Source organism: Paroedura picta, unplaced genomic scaffold (assembly GCF_049243985.1).
Source record: "Paroedura picta isolate Pp20150507F unplaced genomic scaffold, Ppicta_v3.0 Ppicta_v3_sca21, whole genome shotgun sequence".
Classification (NCBI taxonomy): Eukaryota; Metazoa; Chordata; class Lepidosauria; order Squamata; family Gekkonidae; genus Paroedura; species Paroedura picta.
The window spans coordinates 1,953,516-1,975,938 of NW_027518618.1; the positions used below are offsets into that span (position 1 = coordinate 1,953,516).

At 53.3% G+C, this 22,423-nt stretch overlaps 1 protein-coding gene across 1 annotated transcript in view; it reads right to left on the bottom strand.

Annotated features, from left to right (window-relative positions):
• Positions 1-3,897: 3,897 nt before the first annotated feature.
• Positions 3,898-22,423, bottom strand: part of SLC1A5 (solute carrier family 1 member 5) — a 32,170-nt gene continuing 13,644 nt past the window's right edge. Inside the window, exons 2-8 of the mRNA XM_077318469.1 lie at positions 18,622-18,664; positions 16,506-16,592; positions 13,572-13,738; positions 12,469-12,702; positions 12,164-12,358; positions 6,205-6,339; positions 3,898-4,743 (exon numbers count right to left, since the gene is read on the bottom strand). Coding sequence (XP_077174584.1) covers positions 4,506-4,743; positions 6,205-6,339; positions 12,164-12,358; positions 12,469-12,702; positions 13,572-13,738; positions 16,506-16,592; positions 18,622-18,664 — 1,099 coding nt within the window. The 3' untranslated portion in view covers positions 3,898-4,505. The remainder of the gene's footprint in view (positions 4,744-6,204; positions 6,340-12,163; positions 12,359-12,468; positions 12,703-13,571; positions 13,739-16,505; positions 16,593-18,621; positions 18,665-22,423) is intronic.

The window sequence follows — 22,423 nt, forward strand, 5'->3', positions numbered from 1 at the left end:
TTCAGCAGTGGATTAGGCTGCCTAAGGAGGTGGTGAGCTCTCCCTCACTGGCAGTCTTCAAGCAAAGGTTGGATGCACACTTTTCTTGGATGCTTTAGGATGCTTAGGGCTAATCCTGCGTTGAGCAGGGGGTTGGACTAGATGGCCTCTATGGCCCCTTCCAACTCTATGATTCTATGTTTCTGCAGCTTCTCGAGGCTTGAGGTATGTTCCAGGGGTTTCTCAAAGGTGAGCATGTCGAGAAAGGCTGCCGAGGGGTTTCCGAGGCAAGAGAGGTTCATAGGTTTGCCTCTGCGTAACAACCTGGACTTCCTTGGGGGTCTCCCCTCCAAGCACCACTAGAGCCGACCCTGCTTAGCTTCTGAGATGTGGCACGACGGGGCTGGCCTGGGCCACCCAGGACAGGGCATTGCATCATCATTTCCTTGTCTCAAAGTGGGCCAGTAAGAAATAAACTTGGCTTTTTGAAATGTTATAAGCCTTTGCGATTGGGCATAAATTCCCCCGGGGTTTGTCATCCGCTGGGGAGGCAGACCCCACAGCCCTCCTCTCCAGCTTGTGGGATCGCGGCAGGAGTCCTCGACCCCTCCAAGTGCATTCGATCCCCCAAGAGAGCTCAATTTCTTCTGTGAAAGGATCTCGGGAAGTCTAGCTCCGCCTTTCCCGCAGAGTTCTGTACCGCGTGCACGACTCTGCTGACACCTGGCAGGTCCTTTAATTCCCCCCCCGGCTGCCCCCCCCCCCGGCTGCAAGGCCTGCTGCAGCCAAAATCCTGCCGCTTCCAAATATCGGTCACCGTCTCCAGCAGCGTCCGCCTCTCCGCCCGCACCTGAAGATCCGATCTGACAGACGTCATGGCACGGTTGCCTTGGTGATTGTTACCGGGGAACTTACGACCCAAACCCTTTCCCAGGGTGCTAAAATATATATTTACTCTCAGATCCTGTTTCATGCCAACAGCGCTGGCGCTCTGAGAGAACAGGTGAGCTGTTGTCAGGCAGAAGGGCGGGGTGCTCCGATTATCGGCACCCGGCAGGGAAACCTGATACGGATTCCTTTGTGTGCCCACGACTACCAAAGCACTACGTGTCCTGTGCTTCAAAGAGAGAGGCAACAAATCATGCCCCTTGCCGACGATGCCACGTTTAGGGAAGTACAGATTTCAATTTTTTAAGAAAACGAAGGCAAGCTTCTAGTCCTCATGGCACGGAACTAGCATTGTGCCCCTTCTCAGTCCTCCTTTGTAGTTTGTGAGGACGTCATTATTGCCCATTTGATTTCCAAAAGAGTAGAGAGCCCTCCCCTGCTGCCCTCGGGAGTATTTCTTAAAAGGCGAGCAGGGCCAGAGGAGGCTGTTGTCCAGCTGGACTTCCAAATGGCTGTGCGGATTTTTAAAAGTGGCTGCCAGAAGGGCACGTGTCCCTTCGCTGTGCAGCTGCAGCAGCCGTTCCGTGGCTGGGCCCACAATGCTCTGTCAGAACGCCAAAGGCACTCGCCAAGTGCTGGGGATCTTTGGCCTGCCTCCCATCTCAGATTCCGACATCGCCTGCGGGAGAAGCCCCGGGAAGCCCTTCCATGGAGAGAGAGGAGGAGCACAGATCCCTGAGCACTAGGGATGCTAGCCTCCAGGTGGGACCTGCGGACCCCCTGGAATTCCAGACCTCTGGAGAAATGGGAGGAGGATTCTGTGGCACTGCACCCCAGTGAGGCCCTTCCCAGGCTCCAGTTCACCAACCTAGATCTGGCAGCCCTCCCTGGAGAGTGCAGAGGGTCACTGCCTCCCACGACCATCACGGGCTCCAAGAATGAACACAGGGCCAAGGTGCAGAGGCCGGGAAGGGGGGCGAGAGCGGCTGGAGGTTAATCCATTGGCCAACAACTGGCTTTGCAGAAGGGCCCAGGGCCCCTTTTGGCAGTTTCCTGTCTAGAAAATTCCATCGGGGCAACACTTCAGAAACAAGAACGCCTTTTGGAGGGGTGCCAAACCCCATGGCCAAACCAGCTTCCCCGTTTGCCCAAATAACCTCCCCCCCCCAGTTATTTTATAACATCATACCTGGGATTGGATGAGTCCTATATTCAAGGCCAGACTTGCCACTGAAATCCAAACCAGGCTGAACAGGAGCCTGGAAATGTGCAGAAAAGACCCACTGAAATGATTGGGAGGTGGGGATGCTAAAGCAGCTGCCCCGTGAGGGAGAGTCAGGGGAAACACAGCAGAGGGCTATGGAATTGTGCCTGGTGCAGAAAGCAGACCAGGAATAACTCTTCCCCTTTAATCCTTGAACTCTGGGTCATCCACCAAAGCCGAAAGACGGCATATTCAGCAGCACAGAACCAAGGAAATACTTCTTCATGCCGCACGCTAACCTTGTAACTCACTGTGACAGGAGGTGGAGCTGGCCATCCATCTTAACCCAGGAACAGACAAGTTCACAAAGCCACAGAGATCTTTTCTTTTCCCTCCAGGCCTCTTTAAAATCAGTTGCTAGGGAGCACGAGCAAAAGAATGCTACTGCAGGCTTCCTAGAAGCAGCCGGTTGGCCAGGGTGTGAAGAGAGTGCTGGACTAGATAGGCCTTTGGTTGGACTCAGCATGGCTCTACTTACATGCTTATGAGACTGTATCCAACTGGGTAATACGAAGTAGCCTTGGGATGGGCAAGCCACAAGAGGCACCCGTGGCCAGTGGATGTTCTTTGTCTGGCCCCTCAAAGTGCTTACTAGTTCAGTTGGAGCATGACCCTATCAAGCTGCAGCTCCCCCCAAAATACTTGAACCACAGAACAGTATGGGAGCCAAAAGTGAGACCAAGGGCCTGCTTTGGAGGCTCCATAAGATGCCTGCTTTTCTGGTTACTGAAATTGAGACATGGCTCTTAGGCTGAACACATGAGCTAATTTCTTGTTGATTTTTTTTAGGGTATGGGTTTTGACTCTCGAAAGCTTTTACCTCCCAGAATCTTGGTCTCTGAGGGGTTACTGGACTCAAAGATTGCTCTTCTACCACATGCCAATATAGCTAATTTATAGTGAAATTTTTTCACCAACCACATTGTGCCACGTCCATTGGAAAATGAACTATTCCATGAATGATTCTGGATAGGTGTGGAAACATACAAAGGGCTCCATCTTCCAAGTGCCTCTAAAATTAACCAGGATGTGACAAACAGAAGTCAAGGGCTCGTGGGAAAGGGGGGAGAACGGGGCTCTTACCACCATCCCTGCAAACTGCCCGGTGTGATAACTGAAAGCAAGGAGAGGAGCACTAGAAGGGAAGTGATTGCTTGCTTTGAGCAGGCCACCCAGAGGGCAAAATTTGGCCCAGGGTTCTCCAGTGGCCACCACCTCCCTGCAAGTAGCCATAGGGCAGGGGTCTCCAACAAAGTGCCCACGGGCACCATGACAACAACTGTTTTTAGAAGTAAGTCAGCAACACGGCAATCCACTCAAAGCCCCCACGGCCCGAAGAATTTTAAAAATAAAAGCAAGCTTCGGACTTTTCCCAAGAGCAGCACTGAATGAACACCCCTCTCACGTGGTGTTATGGGACTCTGAAGCAACCAACCCTACTTGCGTGTCTGTGGCAGGGCAGCTAGATTTGAGTCCAGCAGCAGCTTAAAGGACACCAACAACATTCTCCAGGGGGGTTGGACTAGATGGCCCTGGGGGGTCCCCCTTCTGACTATGATTCTAAGATCTTTGGGGTAGAAGCTTTTGAGAGCCAAAGCTTCTTTCATCAGGAGCAAGTGGGGGGGAAAGTGGGGCTTTAAGATGTCCCCTGGAGGAAGTTTCTCCACCTCCCCCCCCCCATGTTAAATCGCAGACAGGAGCCAAAGGGGACCGAGAAACAAGGCACAGCGCAAATTACCCAACACAGGAAAGACTTGGAAGAACTCTTCTTTTGTTAGCTTGTTTGGTCCAAAAATATATTTAAAATAAAATTTTCAAAGTAGCTAGACAGCTGGAGGTCACCGAGAGGAGACAGGAGTGATTTGGGCGTGGGGCCCTCTCTGGACACAGCTGCCGGGTTTCATCTTGGGGGCTCACAAGTTAAATCGCGTATTGGGGGGGGGGGGCGGGGGAGACATGGAATCGGTCGGAAACGTGCAAAGCAGAGAGGCCTCTGAGGACATGCCGAGAGCGCTTCTCCTCTCACCCGTAAGCTGCTGCGGAAATCCCCACCGCCACCACCTCCAGCCTGGCCGCCTCCTTGGGGGGCCAGGTTCTTAAGACCCTTTTCCCCGGACAGGGACAGAACTCTAACACCCGTAAGCTTTCCGAGTCCCGCGCTGTGTGAAGCCTGAGCAGTCGAACGGAAGGAGGGAGTGGCACAAAGAGTATCCCCCTCGAGCCCGCCCCCCCCTCACCGGCCACGCCTCCTTGCGGGAAGTTCAAGTCTTAAAAGGATAGGGCAGATACGAATGCCGTCCTCGGCCTCTGAACCCTAAACGCTGCTGTTTTCTCTAAAATGTCTCCAGGTCATCCGGCCTTTGTCCCACTGGGGTTACATCACGGATTCCTTTTCGCAAGAGTTGATGCGCACCAAGCCGGGAGGCCTGCCCTTCTGGAGTAGAGGCGAGCCTTCCTCGGGGTGCGCCCCTCTGCCGCTGCCCGCCACGTCCGTCTTGACCTCCATCAGCTCTTCCGCCTCCACCCGGCCTGCCGTCCTGTCCGAATACGCCTGCAGGAGGCCGGCACCAAAGGCGTCCCCCTCCACATTCAGGACGGTGCAGGTACGATCCCTGGAAGTGAGAGAAAGGGGGCGTGAGAACCCGGAGGGGGATATGGGGGACAGGCCTGGCCAAGTCCCCCCACCCGGTTCAGAAGTGACGGATCTGCTGGGCACGACATGGGCCGGAGAAGCCGGAGTTTATCTGTCCTGTTTCTGAGTTCCCGCCAGCTGACTGGAAAACAGGATGCTGTGGCCTACCCAGCTTGAGTCCTCCTCCACCACAAGGCCCCAGTGTACATGGGAGCCTGGGCAGTTTTCTCTCACCACCCCTTGCCCTGGGGAGTCACGTTTACAGCCCGGCCAGTCCGGCTGCACTAGACCAGCCTGCTCAGAGAAGCCCTTTCTGTCACGTAGGCAAACGGCCTTCCAAATGTTCCCCGGCCTTCCTCAGGGCAGCGCAGAAAGCTGGGAAGAGAACATCCAAAGAGCCCTGCTGGGTCTGGCCAAAGGTCCGTCTAGCGGCCAAGCAGTCCTCCTGGATGTCCAGCAACAGGGCACGGAGGCCGAGGCCTTCCCCGGAGGTTGCCTCCTGACTCAGGGATTCAGAGGACCGGTGCGGCGGAAGATGGAGGTTCCCTCGGTCCCCGGGGCTGGGAGCCACAGGTGGACCTCTCCTCCGTGAATCTGCGTAATGCGCTTGGCCAAGCTCTCTCTGCCTGGGCCAGCATGACCTCCTCCGCAGCCGTCTCCAGACTTTTATCCCTCTTTGTGCAAAAGGGTCTTCCCTTCTTCCCTGTCCGTCATGAGCCCACTGCCCGTCAGCTTCACTGGAGGCTTTTGAGTTCTGGTCTTTTGGGGGAAGGAGAAAAACGCCTCTTGTCCAACTCTCTCCACCCCAGGCGTAATTTTATACGCCTCTATTACATCTTCCCACCCCACCCCCTGGTTGCTTCTTTTCTAAACGGAAAAGCTGTGTAATTTCCTACCTTGGGACTAGGGCAGGAAATGCCTACACATACGACACATACGACACATTCTATACCGCCCAGAGCCGCAAAGAAAAGGGCGGTATAGAAATCTAAACAAATAAATAAATACTTTGCCCGCTGACACAGCCAACTGGTGTAATTCGGCCGGGGCCAGAACTGCAGGGCTGACGCTCCGGACACCGACTGTGACTCAGGCTTCGCTTTCCTGGCTGGATTCTGAGGAGCTCCTGACTGACTGCTGCACTTGGGGGTCCGGACAAGAAAATGGGGAGACCCCTTTCCCATTTCAGCTTTCCAAAGCAGAGATCCTGACTTGGCTCACTTGCCCGAGTCATTCAAAGGCATACTTTCCTGACACTTTTGAGTTAAGAGAGGGAAAATCTTGAAGACAGGCAGCGGGAAAGCAAACATCTCTGCCTTTGGGGTATGGGCTAGCTTGGAGTGCCTCACCCCCCCCCCAAAAAAAAACTGGGGGAAAGGGAATGACCCATAGCTGAGGTCCAAAGCAGGCCCTTCCCTCCAGCATCCCCCCCCCCACTCACACAAGCCAGTCCACGGCCAGGATGAGGGAGATGTCCTTGGTGGGCAGCCCAATGGCCTCCAAGATGATGGCGAGGGTCAGGATACCGCCTGCGGGGATCCCGGCCGCCCCAACGCTGGACGCCGTCGCAGTGACCCTGCAGAGACAGAAACGGGTGGGTCAGGGAGATGGCTTCTGCTGGGGAGGGCGATACAACAGACCACATAAGCTGCACTGTGCAGATGAGTAGGACCTTACAAGGCTGGTGATTTGGGTGTCTGAAGGACAGCCCCCACCTTCCCGAGAACTAACATCATAGGGCAAGGCCCTCACAAACAGGGCTTTTTTGGTGGGGGGGGGCACGGCTATGGGACCACCTCCCCAGGGTGGTAAGCCTGGCCCCCTCGCTTCTCGGGGAAATGGCTGCAGGTGGATTGACTGAAGGCTGCGTTTGATTTCCCTCCAGGTAGGCCTTTGTTTCAAGGACCCAAAAAACAAGCCTACCGAGGCAGGAAACTCTTTCTGCTTCATGTGACATCAATGAGAAGGAAGAGAGATCCTCTCTCCCTGCTGCCCGGACAGACCTCCTGCTGCCTGACCTCTCCTCCCGCCCAGAAACCACACCCTGGGATGAAAACCAGGCATCACAGGATGGTCATGAGGCTGCCACCATCCCTGTCTCCCACCATAAAAGCTCAGTCAGCTCGTGGGACTGAGTCACGGAGTGATGATCACCCTGGACCCCTCTGCTGGAGACTTCGTCCCAGGCCAGTCGCTCTTCTGCAGGGTCCTGCTGGATCCGATCTCCACATTCAAAGGCATTAAACCTCTAAACCCCTCAGCGGAAGGCCTCAGCCTCTGAGTCCCAATGCTGGACCTCCAGGGGAACTGGCTGGCCCCTGGGTGAGACGGGAGGCTGGACTGGATGGGCCCTCCCTGGCCTGACCCAGCAGGGCTCTCCTGATGTCCTTAGGAAGGCCTCGGCCTCCCTGCCCTGTGGCTGGCCCTCCAGAGGAACTGGCTGGCCCCTGGGTGAGACGGGAGGCTGGACTGGATGGGCCCTCCCTGGCCTGACGCAGCAGGGCTCCCCTGATGTCCTTAGGAAGGCCTCGGCCTCCCTGCCCTGTTGCTGGCCCTCCAGAGGAACTGGCTGGCCCCTGGGTGAGACGGGAGGCTGGACTGGAGGGACCCTCCCTGGTCTGACCCAGCAGGGCTCTCCTGATTTTCTTAGAATGAAAGAAGGATTTCAGACCAAAGTCCCTGCTGTGAGCAGTCAGCTGGACTGGACCTTGGGGTAGGAAGAAGGGTAGGAGAAGAGGCTGCCCTTTAAGCCCAAGACGGATGAGCAAACACAGACCAGACAGACAGCTGGAGCATGTTTGGCCTTCAGCCCAGCAGAGGTCACTGGGAGCACCTTCTCTCCCCCCCCCTCCCCGCTGCCCTCTGGCCTTTGCTTCTGACTAGCCCTGCAGTTCTGGGGCTGCCTAGTCTTTCAGGGAAGGATCTCTCTCTTCCTGGCAGAGGACTCAGTCCTTGGGAGGCCAAGCAAAACAGCCTTCCTAGAACTCCGGAAGCCTGGAGCCCCCCCCAAACAGAACAAGATTCCTCCTCAGCCATTTACAGTCAGCATCTTTGGGGGCTTGTGACTGAGGGGAAGCCCCTCTGCTGGGCATTCAAAAGGTCCCAGGTTCAAGGCCTGGCAACTCCAGTCAGAAAGGACCGGGGCCATCCATCTTGATGGACCAGCAAGCTGATTCAGGATCAGCCAGTTCTACATGTAGGAAGCCCAACGGCAGGGAATTGTTTAAAAATTTGCATTGGCCTGCTGTTCAGCCTCACTGCTTGACGCTGCTTTATTCCAAACCAAATATTTTTGAGTTTTTGTAAGATTTTGCACTTTGACAGGGGAGGAAGGGAGGGAGCCAAGCAGAGGCGGGAGGAATGTGTAGGCGGGGACAGCCTGAGAATGGGCCACAGAACAGAGTCCACGAGGACACTCAGCCCTCAACCAGTTGGCCCATAAGACGTGTCCCAGTTGCACCCTTGAGAGCTAGAAGCACGCTCCAGCAATGGAGCTGGTTTCAGGCACTGCTGGGCTGCTCTTGGGCCCTGATCTGGAGGGGGAAAGGATCCATTGTTGGTGCTTTGAGTACGGCACAGAGGCCAAGAGCCAGCTTAGCATTGGGGTTCAAGAGTGGTGAACTCTAGTCTCGAGAACCAGATTCAATTCCCCACTCCTTCACACGCAGCCAGCTGGGTGAACTTGGGCCAGTCTCTGTTCTCTTAGAGCTGTTCTTTTAGAGCAGCTCTCTCAGCCCCAATTTCACAGGGTATGTTTTGTGGGGAGGAAGGGAAAGGTGTTTGTACGCCACTTTGGGACTCCTTCGAGTAGTGAAAAGGGGTGGGGGGAGGATAAAAACCCAGCTCTTCTTCTTACATTGGGCTGATGGATTCTCTGAAGAACTTCAGAGTTCTTCAGTTAGAAGTTGGATATTGCCGTATCCAACTTCCTGAATAAATCTCAGCTTTTTTCCCAAAGGAGAGACAGTTCCTAGCTCAGAAGACACTGCATGACACATGCTGACTTCTCACACTGTTTATGGCATGGCAACAGAGACAAGACATCTAGATCCCAAGGTGTCAGAGCCCCGCTGTATACCACATGGGTCAGCCCATGTCCGAAGTCCCCTGTGCAGGCCTGGAGGCCTCCCTTCAAAAAGGCTGTGGGCAAAATGGAGAGGGTGCAGAGGAGAGCGGACGAGGATGATCTGGGGCTGGGGACCAAGCATTAGGAGGAAAGGTTGAGGGACTTGGGAATGTTCAGCCTGGAAAAGAAGAGGTTGAGAGGGGACAGGATGGCTCTCTTGAAGTACCTGAAAGCCTTTCACTTATGAGACTTTTATTGTACCCTGCATTTTACTAGCCGAAGGACTCTCAAAGCAGTTTCCAATTGCCTTCCCTTCTTCTCCCCACCACAGACACCCAGTGAGGGGGGTGGGGTTGAGAGAGCTCTGAGGGAACCGGGACTGGCTCAAGGTCACCAGCTGGCCACATGTGGAGGCAGAGTGGGGAATCAAGCCCAGTTCTCCAGATCAGAGGCCAACACCTTCACCACGAGACCACACTGTCGCTTAGGAGGAGGGCAGGGAGCTGTTCCCGTTGGCAGCAAAGGTGGAAAGGCAGCGGCTGGATATAAGGAAAAAGCCTTTTACAGGAAGAGTAATTCAGACGGGAATTAACTGCCTTGGGAGGTGGGGAGCTCCCCGTCATTGGCAGTCTTCAAGCAGCGGCTGGACAAACACTTGTCAGGGACGTGCATTGATCAGGGGAGGACAAGGTGGCTTTGAGGCTCCAACTCTCCCTCTGGCTCAGCCAGGTCTTGGTTCCAGTCCAGCCTGGTGAATACAAGCTCCTTCCGCCCACAAGAATATCCCTTGTTAAGAGAACGTTTTCTGCCCCTGCCTGCCTGCCTGCTGCCCCGGGGGGGGGGGGGCATGAATCTTCCCCGTTCTCCTGCAGCCTTGAGATCCCACTTAATTCCTACCCAAATTACATTCTGCTCCAAGGTCACCCACACAGGTTGACGGGAGGCAAAGGAGGGGCGGAGAGAGAGAGCTGGGATGAAGGTGACAGGCTCCTCTACGGCAGCACCGCTGACCCCCGGCCAGGCCCCCATCCCTCTTGCCCACCAAGCTGACCCCAGTAGCTGCAGATCAAGCCCTGGTGGACTACCAGGCCGAGGGCCCTTTGGTCTCTCTGAAGCTGCCATTTGGTATGGGTCTCGTCTGTCCAGCCAGAAGGTGACTTCTGCTGAATCTGACCCATCAGTTCAGCAAGGTCAGCATTGCCTGCTCAGACTGGCAGCAGCTCTCCAGTGCCTCCGACTGAGAGAGGTCTTTCCCATCACCTTCCACCTGATCTTTTTAGCTGGAGATGCCGGGGATTGACCTGGGGACCTTGTGCATGCCCAACAGAGGCTCCACCACTGAGCCACAGGCCCTCTCTCAGGTGGCTCTCAGGTGGAGGTCTCTCACACCATCTCCTGCCTGGTCCTTTTAACTAGAGAGGCCACTGGGGATTGAACTGGAGACCTTCTGCATGCTAAGCAGAGGCTCTACCACTGAGCTATTCCCCCCCCCCCTTCATGGCTCACCAGGGTCTCAGGCAGAGGTCTTCCCCATCCCCTCCTGCCTGGTCCTTTTCCCTGGACATGCCGTGGATTGAACCGGGAACTTTGAGCCACAGCCCCTCCTCTGACTGGCAGCAGTCAAGCAATGGCAGTCTTCAAGCAAAGCTTGGATACACACTTTTCTTGGATGCTTTAGGATGGTTAGGGCTAATCCTGCGTTCAGCAGGGGGTTGGACTAGATGGCCTGTATGGCCCCTTCCAACTCTATGATTCTATGATTCAGATCGTCAAAGTCCTGGGCAAAGGCCCCCTCCCTGCTTCCTGATCTCCAATTTTATTTACCACAACATTGTGGGAAACACCATGGAAAATGACCAACACAATAAAGAAAAACCAAGTCCGAAAGAGGGCCGTTTGAGAGGGAAGAAACAAACTTTCTCGCTGTCTTTTTCTTCATATTTTTTTACCTGGTGGTGACGCACAAAACTATCATTTCTGCCAAACAGCAGCTTCTAATTTTGACTTGGGATGCAGGACACCCTTAAGTAGAGAGCCTGGGCATCTTTAAAAGTCCATTTCCTTACCACTAATGAAAACTGAAGGCACTCTTTGTTTAGTCACTATTAATTAATATGAATTGGAGTTATTATTATTATATTTATATTTATACCCCGCCTCCCCCTGAAGGCTCGAGGCAGCTGCTCCTGGGCCAGCCAGCTTATGGCGGCTGACAGCAAAATTTAAAACACAGACATTAAAATGACAGCATTTACAAACACAACAACCTTCCTAAAACATAAAAGCACCCCCACCCCAAGTCTAGTACTTATTAATTCTTGCTAAGTCTTCTTTCTTGTGACCACAACTGATGGAAGCAGCTTGGCAGAAACAATTGTTTTATGTGTCACCAGAAGAAAAATAAAACGAAGAGAAAGACAGCAAGGGAGTTTGTTTACTGCATCTCAAATTGTCCTGTTTCACACAGTTTTTTTTCTCTGTTGCAGCCTCTCCCAACATTTTTACCATTGAGAACCCCCTACAACAGGGGCAGTCAACCTGTGGTCCTCCAGATGTCCATGGACTACAATTCCCATGAGCCCCTGCCAGCAAACGCTGGCAGGGGCTCATGGGAATTGTAGTCCATGGACATCTGGAGGACCACAGGTTGACTGCCCCTGCCCTAAACATTCTTCAGGCTTTGAGAAACCCAAGTCACGTGATCATGCAGAATAGGGTCAGGAACCAGAGCTGTAGACACGCCCACCTAGGCCCTGCCCCTTCCCACCCCGTCCAGGCCCATCATTGGCCATTTGGGGAAGGAGGATGGGTCAGCATGACCATATATGGTTATATCACCTGATAAATGTTTTAATGAATTTAAAAAAATATATTAAAAATTAATGAATGGGTATTCAAGGAAACCGTTCCCGGGCCGTGAAGAATCCCCTTGGCTTCACAAAACCCTGGCTGAGATCTGGGTTTTTTAGCCAGAGACTGAACCCGTGTGCAGAATACACAATACAGCCACAATGAAAGGCGGCAGGCGGAGAGAGAGAGACACTTCATTGTGACATTCACATATTTTCTTCATTTGTACCCCCCTGCAGCAGCTCACAACGTCTCTGTGTCGCCCTCACAACCAGGCTGAAAGCGCATGGCTGGTTCACAGTTATCCCTCGCCTCATGCAGCCCTTCAGGATCTCTAGGGCTTCCCCACCCTCATGTGGGCTACAAGGAAACTTTTAGCAGGAAATGCTGCTGCCGGGAGAGGCCTTGTGCATTCCGGAGCCCTTTGTCCCAGGGGCCCTTTGTCCCCCCCCCCCCTCCCAGGGCCCTTCCAGCAAAGACTCACAGAATGGTGATGACTTGGATGAAGTTGAGGGGGAAGTTGTTGAGTTGGGCGATGAAGACGGCAGCCACGCACTGGAAGAGGGCTGCCCCGTCCATGTTGACCGTGGCCCCGATGGGCAGGATGAAGCGGCTAATGTGCTTGTCGACGCCGTTGTTCTCCTCGACGCACTTGATCATCAGGGGCAGGGTGGCAGAGCTGCCGGGCAGAAGGGAGCGAGGTCACAGCGGCCGGGCGGAGCACCCCGGGAACAGCATGCAGCTCGACCCCCTGCCCTCTCCCCTCAGCCGCCGCTTGTCTTTCGTTACCTGGAGGAAGTGCCGAAGGCCGTGGCGAGGGCCGTGAAGATGCCCCAGAGGAAACGGTAGGGGTTCTTGCGGGTGAAGACGAAGTAGATGGCCGGCAGGACGATGAGGCCGTGGATGGCGTGGCCCACGAAGCAGCAGATGATGTACTTCCCCAGGCTGGTGAAGAGGGCCACCACGTCCTCCATTTCCACGATCTTGCCGGCCACCAAGAACATGATACCCAGGGGGGCATACCTAGAAGGGAAGAAGCGGACAGGTAGGACGCAGGCCCTGTGCGCCACTCTTGGGCGCCCACAATCCCCCAACAGCAGGAACCAGATGCAGATGCGGAGCTGCCCCTCCCCTCCGTGCCATGGTGCTGCCCGCCTCAGGCTTTGGTGAGCACCGAGGTGGCCGAACCGCAGTGAAGCGCTCACCGCTAATAGGAACTGCTCCTGGTCTTTCTCCCACCCACCCACCTTGTCTTCCCAAGTCCCGCATGAGGCTTGATCCCCCAGCCACAGATGCTTTCCCCTGGCCCACTCTGCCCTGTCCTCCTCCTTGAAGTGAGGCCTGTGGGACTCTCGGTGCGGCCTGGCCAGTGTGATGTACAACGGGACTACGACATCTTGTGATCTGGGTGTGATGTCTCCATCAATAAACCCCGAGACAGCATTAGCCCCTGGGCCTCTGTGTCTCAAGCTCTCGCGGGCGCAAACACCTGGAGAGGATTTGTAAGAAGAAGAGCTGGAGGATTTGTGCCCCGCTTTTCTCTACCCGGAAGGAGTCTCAAAGCCTTTCCTCTCCTCACAACAGACACTGAGGCTGAGAAAGCTCTGGGAGGACTGCTCTGGGAGAACAGCTGTAACAGGACTGTGAATGGCCTAAAGTCACTCAGCTGGTTGCAGGTGGAGGAGGAGCAGAGAATCAAACCTGGCTCTCCAGATTACAGGCTGCCACACACACACAAACAATAAAATGTGCTTGAATTCGACACAGATCAAACAGAACGTTTTGCTGAACAGCACAAAGTTTCAAAATCTGAGTCCTCTCCCTCTCGAGCACTCCTGTCTGCCCTTTTGAGTGTCTGACGTGACCCTCCCCAGATGGCTGTGACCTCTTACCACATGATCCAGGAGACCAACACCATGGTGGCTTCGTTGAAGGAACTGAAGAACTTGACCAGAATATCCCCCTCGGCCCCGAGCTTCCGCAAGGCGATGCCGAAGCCAATGGCAAAGACCACCAGCCCCAAGATGTTCATCCCCTCAACCTCTCCGCCTCCAATGACCTGAGAAAGCAGGGAGGGAGAGGTCAGCACTGTGCAAGAACTGAAAGACTCAGCATGTGTCTGAAGAAGTGCACGCTTCTTTGGATACGCACTTAGGACAATGAAGCCCCAGGGCTTAACAGAGATATCGAGTTCTTATCACTCAGTTCTCACTTATACCCAGAGTTGAACTTTGTTGGTGTTAAAGGTGCTCCATTCCTCATCTGTCTCGGCTGCTCCCACCAACATAGTTATACTACCATTTCCTCAACAGCAGCCCCAAGCCAAAGACTAGCATCCCATAGCAACCCTAGCTTTTGTTCCCACTGTGACCCTCTCTTCTTTGCTGTTCCCAAGAAGGAGAGAAATTGCAAAGTGCTCCAAGTAGCTGCAAGAGCTCACTAAAGTTCAAAAGAAATTCCATCTAAACCTCCGGAAGAAGATCCTGACAGTTAGAGCGGTTTCTCAGTGGAACAGGCTTCCTCGGGAGGTGGTGGGTTCTCTTTGGAGATTTTTAAACAGAGGCTGGATAGCCATCTGACGGAGAGGCTGATTCTGTGAAGGCTCAAGGGGGTGGCAGGTTGCAGTGGATGAGCAAGAGGGTTGTGAGTGTCCTGCATAGTGCAGGGGGTTGGACTAGATGACCCAGGAGGTCCCTTCTAATTCTATGATTCTAATTCCTTCCTGCACTGGAACAACTGGGATGGATCTGATAGCCAAGGTGTCTGCCATTTTACAGGGCACCTCAAACAAAACAAAAAGAACTCCAAGTTCACTAACAGCTCACTAAAGTTCACTAAAATCCAAATTCCCTAATACATGTGACTTGCAAGTAGGTGGAAGGGAAAAAGAGTTAGAGTAATATGGTTTTACTTTGTTTATACCCTGGTGGGGACCCAAAGTGGCTCACATCTTTCTCTGCTTTTCTATCATATGTGTGAGGCGAGTTAGGTTGAAAGTGTGTGACTAGCCCAAGGCCATCCAACAAAGGCAATGCGGGTATTCAAAGACAGGTCTCACAGATACTAGTCTGAGACTTTTAACCAGTACAGTGTGCTGCCTCTCATTAATCTGCCATGGTGTTGCACTTTCTGCCACTGTTAATACGTACAGTAAACCAAAGCAGGAAGTATGCCTATACTCTTTTCAGCATTTCCTCATGGATGCAAAGTTCTTCAGATACACTGAAAGCGAGTGCTGAATTGCAAGTTATTACAACTCTGAAGACTATAAAACCCCCAGGGCTTAACAAAGATATCAGGTTCTTGTCTCATCACGCATGTCAAGTTCACAGCCAGACTGTCTAACCTCATACTGCTTCTTAGCTCATTTGTTCTAAGTGGATTACTAAAACAGAGAAAAGGCTAGACCTCATTTGATCAGCTGTGAAAATCAAGTAGCCAAATGGAAGGAGCACTTTCAAAATAATTCCCCAGCTGGATTTATTTAGCCGACTTAATCTTTCTCCCTGATGGAAACCCAGAACACCCAATTGACCATCATCCTCTTCTCCTCTGTTTTATCCTCCCAACAACCCTGTGGAATCCATTAGGGTGGTATTGTGTGAATGGCTCCAGGTCCCCCAGAGAGTAGGGAATTCAAACAGGGTCTCCCAAATCTGAGCTTGATTTTCTTAACCATTACATCACACCAGCTCTCTAAACCAGGGGTAGTCAAACTGTGGCCCTCCAGATGTCCATGGACTACAATTCCCAGAAGCCCCTGCCAGCATTCGCTGGCAGGGGCTCCTGGGAATTGTAGTCCATGGACATCTGGAGGGCCACAGTTTGACTACCCCTGCTCTAAACCATAAGAGAGTTCTTAGAAGCCAGGCAAAAAGGGTCCTGAAAAGTTTCACTTTCGCAACATCTCAAAATCTCTCCTGGGTCCATCCAGTATCTAATATTCAGCCCATGTCTCCTCCCCCAACACCAGGCTGGCTGTTGGGGGAGGAAGAATGGGAAAAGCCCATTCTTAGCCCCATGGCACCTTTAAGACCAAGGAAGTTTTATTCTCAAGTTGTTTATTCATGGCCATGGACCAACAGAATACAACATATAAAAGTAACAGATAAAACAAAATGCAACCCAGTTCTTCCTAACCGTAACCCAGTTTTTCCTAATTCTAGCTACTTTATTTGTTAAGTCATTGTTAAAACCTCATCGCAGGTGTTGGTTTCTCAGGCCACGAGCGCACTCTACAAGCACTCATGCTACGTATGCGATTATATAATTGGCACTCAAATAAGACATGCTCAGTGGTCTCAATTTGGCCCTCTTTGCAGATGTTCCGTGACTGGGAGTCACGAAACAGGAATCATCAGAGTGCAGATATAAAGGCAGAGTACAATAATTAATTATATTTATACACCGCCCTCCCCTGTAGCTCAGGGAGGTTTACGTGGAACAACAAGGATCAATACAGTATCCTATCAGTAGAAACAGGGATAACAGAGAGAGAACAGAGTTGAACAATATCAGCATTTTAACAGCCCCTGGTTGGTCGATTCCGGTGTTTGCTTCATGGGGAGGGGTTCAGGGGCCCCCGCAGATGGTGTTAGCAGGAAATTAATGACTCTGTCCTATCTGCACTCTGACGATTCCTATTTCGTTGTCTGAGGAAGTGTGCATGCACACAAAAGCTCACACCTAGAATAAAACGTTGTGGGTTTTAAAAGTGCCATCGGACTCAAATTTTGTTCTGAAAAACCAGTATTCTTCACTCTGTAACTAAGGGACACCCCAAAATTCCTATTCTTTGTGGAACCACGTCTCGTTTTCAGCCTCACCTTGATCACTGTGACGTTTTCTGCGATGACACTCTGATCATCTGTGACGTTCCTTTTAATTGGCACCATCTCATAAGAAGTCGCGTACTGGGGAGGAAGAAACAAGGAGGTGAGCGCTGGGTGTCGGCTCTGTCCCAAACTTCCTGGACTTGTATCTTCCCTGCCTATCCAAGCTGGACACACCCGGAGACCCAAATCGCCCTGGTTAGTTGTTTAGCCTTCTTACTGCTTCTTACTGCTTCTTACTGCTTACTGCCAGCAGCTTCCAGCTCAAAGGAGAAGGACAGGTCAGGAAAATGTCATGCTTCTAGCAGCAATTCAGCTAGGCCAGTGGTTTCCAACCATCCTAATGCCGTGACCCTTTAATACAGTTCCTCAGGGGACAGAAAGGCATATTGCATGCTGGCCAGAGGAGGAAAATCTTTACACCTGCTGACTATCTTCTCTTGGGAGAAGAGGCAAGCAGCCAGACCCGTGGCTGCAGGTGGCCTGATAATGCAATGAGAGCCTCTTAAGCAAAGGTATTAACATCAGAGAGGGCCTGTTTTCAGCAGGGGGGCAGGAGGATTGCGGTCCATCCCTTCTTGTGTCTCTTTTGCTTCACTCTGTGCTGTGCTAAAGATCTGCTTTTTAGACCTTGTCAGGGGAGGGAGCTTGGCCAGCAGCTTCTCCTGTAGAGGGGCAGTAACTTATTCCCACGTGCTTGCTTGTTGGGGGCCCGGGAGGCCACAGAGGCAAGGCCTCAGGAGACGAAGGGGCGGCTGGGAGTCCTGCTTCTCTCAGCTCACGACTCTATACTTTAACCAGGTGGCAACAGTGGTCTTACCCAGAGCAAGTCCCTTTTGCCAGCCTCCTGGAGTTGGCAACCCAGTCAGAAAAGGGGGTGCGCAAGGTGGAACTGGGCCAGCAAAGCAGCTATAAGAATGGTCTCCTCCAAAGAGAGACCACCAAAGGAAGTCCAGGATTGCTACATGGAGGCAGGCAATGGCAAACCAGAAGAAGAGTTACTTTTGCATCCCGCTTTTCTCTACCCAAAGGAGTCTCAAAGCAGATTTGATTAACTGATAGATTAGATTTATATAGCGCCCTCCCCTTTCGGCTTAGGGCTTAACGTCCTCTCCCCACAGGCACCCTGTGAGATAGGGGGGGCTGAGAGAACTGCTCTCCAAGAACAGCTTTAACAGGACTGTGACTAGCCCAAGATCACCCAGCTGGCTGCATGTGGAGCAGCACGGAATTAATCCTGGCTTTCTGATTAGGCCCCTCTTTGCCCTGAGACCTCATCAAGGGTAGGGATGAACTGGCCGCAACTGGACAGCAGTTAATTATTATGTCCTGACTGAGATGGCTCAGCTATGCTGATCTGGAAAAGATGCAGGGTCAGCCTCGGATGGGAGAACCACCTCTGAACCTCTCTTGGAACCAACCGTATGGAACCACCTCTGAACCAAGAAACCACCTCTGAACCTCTCTTGGCCCCAACCGTATGGGTTGGCCAAATTGTGGCTCTCGAGATGTCCATGGACTACTATTCCCATGAGCCCCTGCCAGCAGCAGGGGCTCATGGGAATTGTAGTCCATGGACATCTCGAGAGCCACACTTTGGCTGCCCCTGCAGGGTAGCTATAATTTGGCTGAGCCTTGACAGCAGTTTCCAGTTTCTACAATTGTGGCTGGTCTATCCTTTGGGGCTAGTTAGGATCGGGTAATTTTCTCTAACAAAGACAGGAAACAGGACCTGGAGTAGTCTGATCGTAGCATGCCTGGGAGGTATGCACTAAACGGAGGGGAAATCTGCTGCCTCAAATCCAGAGCCAGCAGCCCCGTCCCTTGAAATCCTCCCGGCTTCTTCCCTGTCTGCCATCGATCACCCCTTTTGACAGGATTGGCCTCTGTTTAAATTTTAAAAGGATTTTAAAAATTAAGCCAAACTAGTTCTTCGCCTGAGGACAAACAGCAGTTAATAAGCAGCTAGGAGGGAAAGATTAATTTGACATGGATGCGGAAGGTCGAGGGTGTGGACCGGCACACGTCAGGATCTGACGGAAGAAAACTCAGCGCTGGGGGCCATTCCGTCCCCAAAGGGGGGGGGGGGAAGGGAAATGAAGCTACTCACCGACCGGAATGCAGCAGACACCAGGTTGGAGGGAAAGATGTTCCTGTGGGAAGAAGGAGAAACCGAATCAGAAGGGATATCGAGGAAACAGAGGAAGAACCCTGCTGGGTCAGACCAGGGAGGGCCCATCCAGTCCAGCCTCCCGTCTCACCCAGGGGCCAGCCAGTTCCTCTGCAGGGCCAGCCACAGGGCAGGGAGGCCGAGGCCTTCCTAAGGACATCAGGGGAGCCCTGCTGGGTCAGACCAGGGAGGGCCCATCCAATCCAGCCTCCCGTCTCACCCAGGGGCCAGCCAGTTCCCCTGGAGGGCCAGCCACAGGGCAGGGAGGCCGAGGCCTTCCTAAGGACATCAGGGGAGCCCTGCTGGGTCAGACCAGGGAGGGCCCATCCAGTCCAGCCTCCCGTCTCACCCAGGGGCCAGCCAGTTCCTCTGCAGGGCCAGCCACAGGGCAGGGAGGCCGAGGCCTTCCTAAGGACATCAGGGGAGCCCTGCTGGGTCAGACCAGGGAGGGTCCATCCGGTCCAGCCTCCCGTCTCACCCAGGGGCCAGCCAGTTCCTCTGGACGACCAGCCACAGGGCAGGGAGGCCAAGGGCCTTCCTAAGGACATCAGGGGAGCCCTGCTGGGTCAGACCAGGGAGGGTCCATCCAGCCCAGCCTCCCGTCTCACCCAGGGGCCAGCCAGTTCCTCTGCAGGGCCAGCCACAGGGCAGGGAGGCCGAGGCCTTCCTAAAGACATCAGGAGAGCCCTGCTGGGTCAGACCAGGGAGGGCCCATCCAGTCCAGTCTCACACAGGGGCTAGCCAGTCAACCACACCCACACACGCACGCACACATGCACACACACACAGGGGAAGCCCAAGCACCCGAGACAAGAGGGCTGATTTTTAAAAATACACTGGGAAAAGTGCGAGAGAAATGAAACCGACGTGGTGGTAATCTTAATCCGCACACCCAATCTACAGCCAGCTGTGCATTTCTAAAAACATCTGGCCAATGCCAGGAAAGGTGTTGGTGGCGCTGCAGCACCCTCAGGCACCACGCTGGGAAAGCGTCACGTGGCATCAGCAGGAATGCCAGGCAAGGCTGGCCGGGTCAGTGGCTCCCATTCCTTGCTGACCACGGCCACGCTCTCAGGATTCTTCCACAACAGCCCTCGAACGAGGAAGGATTCCCTCCTGCTTGTTGCTTCCGATTATCCAAGTCAGGGGTGGCCAAACGCTGGCTCTCCAGGCGTCCATGGACTACAATTCCCATGAGTCCAATGCTGGCAAGGGCTCATGGGAATTGTAGTCCATGGACACCTGGAGAGCCACCGTTTGGCTACCCGTGGTCAACAGTAACCCCCTGTGTGGTCCTGGCTCCTGGATGGATCAGATGTCATGGCCTTAGCCCTCGCCCACGTTCTCTCTCTGGCCTAATGCCCTTCGGTCGTGCCATGGACTCACCCGCCCGCTTCCACCCAGTTCAAACCAGGCTACCTGCTCATCTCCGAATTATCCCATTTGAAGGAGGGATTTGCCCCCTTCCTGCACGCTGCCAGACTGGTTTGTGGTTGGCATTGAAGACACTTCCTTTAGCTACGCCAGCTGCCTGTCAGCCAAACTTCTTGGGGAAGAGGGCACGGAGAAGGCACCCGGTTGGCACCAGGCAGCATTCAATTTAAACACTGTTCCCCTGAAGAAGTTGGCGGGGCTTGCCTCTTCAAGGCGCAGTCCTGCACCAGAAATCAACAAGGCACCCAAACTGTTCTTCCTGCACGGACATGCTAAAAAATAAAAGGGTATGCCAAAGGAGAAGTGAAGAAAACTTGTCTGCTTTCAAACAGGTATTGTTTCCCCCATTCCTCAAGTTCCTACTCTTTCTCTGGGCTTCTCAGAGACAATTTGCTCTGTCAACAAGCCCAGGCTAAGTTGTCCTTACAGAGCAAAAGCACACAGCAGAATTACTGCAAGTGGCACCCATACTGGAGGGGCAAGAAGGATCTGGAAGCACTTAGCACCCACCCACCCCCCACCGCCGATCTCAGTCTCTTCAGCCTCCCTGGAAAAACAGAAGAGTTAATTAGCGGCATGAGGCAGGATGGTCAGAAGCCCCCATGGCCACCCATGAAAAGCCATCACATAAAAGCCAAACCCTGACTTGACAAATGGCATCTGGACAGCCAGACAGAATACATTTGGCACCAGCAGGAGCACGGCCCAGGGAGAAGACATTTGCAGGCTGGACGGGTGGCAGAGAAATGGGTGTTATACCGAGGACAGGTCTATCAGTGGCTACTAGCTTTGGTGAGCAAAAGGAACCTCCATGTTCAGAGGCAGTCCACCTCTGAATCCCAGTGCCAGGAGGCAACATCAGGGGAAGGGCTCCCCTGATGCCTTTAGGAAGGCCTCGGCCTCCCTGCCCTGTGGCTGGCCCTGCAGTGGAACGGGAAGCTGGACTGGACGGGCCCTCCCTAGTTTGGTCCAGCAGGTCTTACCGGGTGTTCTTACGTTATGCTCTTTTCTGGGTCAAAAGCCCCCAAATATTCCCCATCTTGCGCCATATCTGCAGCTCACTCATCATCGCGGGGAAATCCCACTGCTCCATATCTGTTGCTCGAGGACAAACCAAGCAGCTGACAGGGAGAGGTCAAGCAGGCAACTATGCTTCAAATTGCAGGTTACTTCTTTAAAAATTGCTGTCCTGCGTTGAACAGGAACAAGCTGCTTCCATGTTGGAATAGAACTAGTCTGTCAGGGATGTAGGAGGGGGGTCTTCCTCCTTGCTGTGCCCATTCCTCCATGCAGTAGTCCAGGAACAGAACCCGGCCTTTCCCTGGCAGCCCCACCCCCCCAATCATTGCAGAAGCTCTGGGTATCTATTCTCAAAGCACACACTCAAAAAGAAAGGCATGATGGGGACCGGTGCCCAAGCGACCAACAGCAAGGCCCTGTCCTGAAACAGGTTCCAGCACTGGGCATTCCTCAGGAAGAAGCTCGGTTCAAGAGGCAGGAAACGTCCGCAGGTGATCCCACAGCTGTGGTGAGATTCGAACCCAAGGCTGGAGGAATTGCAAGAGCCAAGTTATCTCAGGATGCTGGCATTTCCCCTAGCCTTGCTCAGTTCTAAGAAAGGAATGACAATTTTCCCGGCCCGTAGAAACAGCTGAGCTTACACGGAGGGTTGCCAGCCTCCAGAGGGGACCCAGGGATGTCCCGGTTTGACAGCTCATCTCCACGGGACAGAGGTCAGATCCCCTGGAGAAAATGGCTGCTTTGGGGGGGGGGGACTCCATAGTGTTAGACTCTACTGAGGTCCCTCCCTGCCCCAAATCTCACCCACCCCCGGCCCTACCTCCAAAGTCTCCAGGTGTATCCCAACTTTGATCAGAGGTGCTTCCCTGGGACACAGAGTGCCCTGCGGTGGCAGAGAGGGCGGGAACGCTAAAGTAGGATGCAATGGTGTGTTCTCTCCCTCTTTCATGGTGTACTTTCACGGTTTATCTAATTTATATTTATTGTCTTTTAACCTACCCTTCCCTGGAGGCTCAGGGCAGGTTACTGCCAATAAAAGCATCCGAACTTATTTTTATAAAATTCAAACATACAATTCTAATTGTTTACATAAATATCCCTTTTCCTAAAATGTACAGCGAGGACAACAATCTGGCACAAAACTGCTCACACTTATCACTCAGGTTGCCAACTCTGGGTTGGGAAATACCTGGAAAATTTGGGGGTGGACCCAGGAGTAGACGGGATTAGGGGCAAAGAGGCTCCTCAGAGGAGTCATTTTTTCCAGGGGAAGTGATCTCTGTTGCCA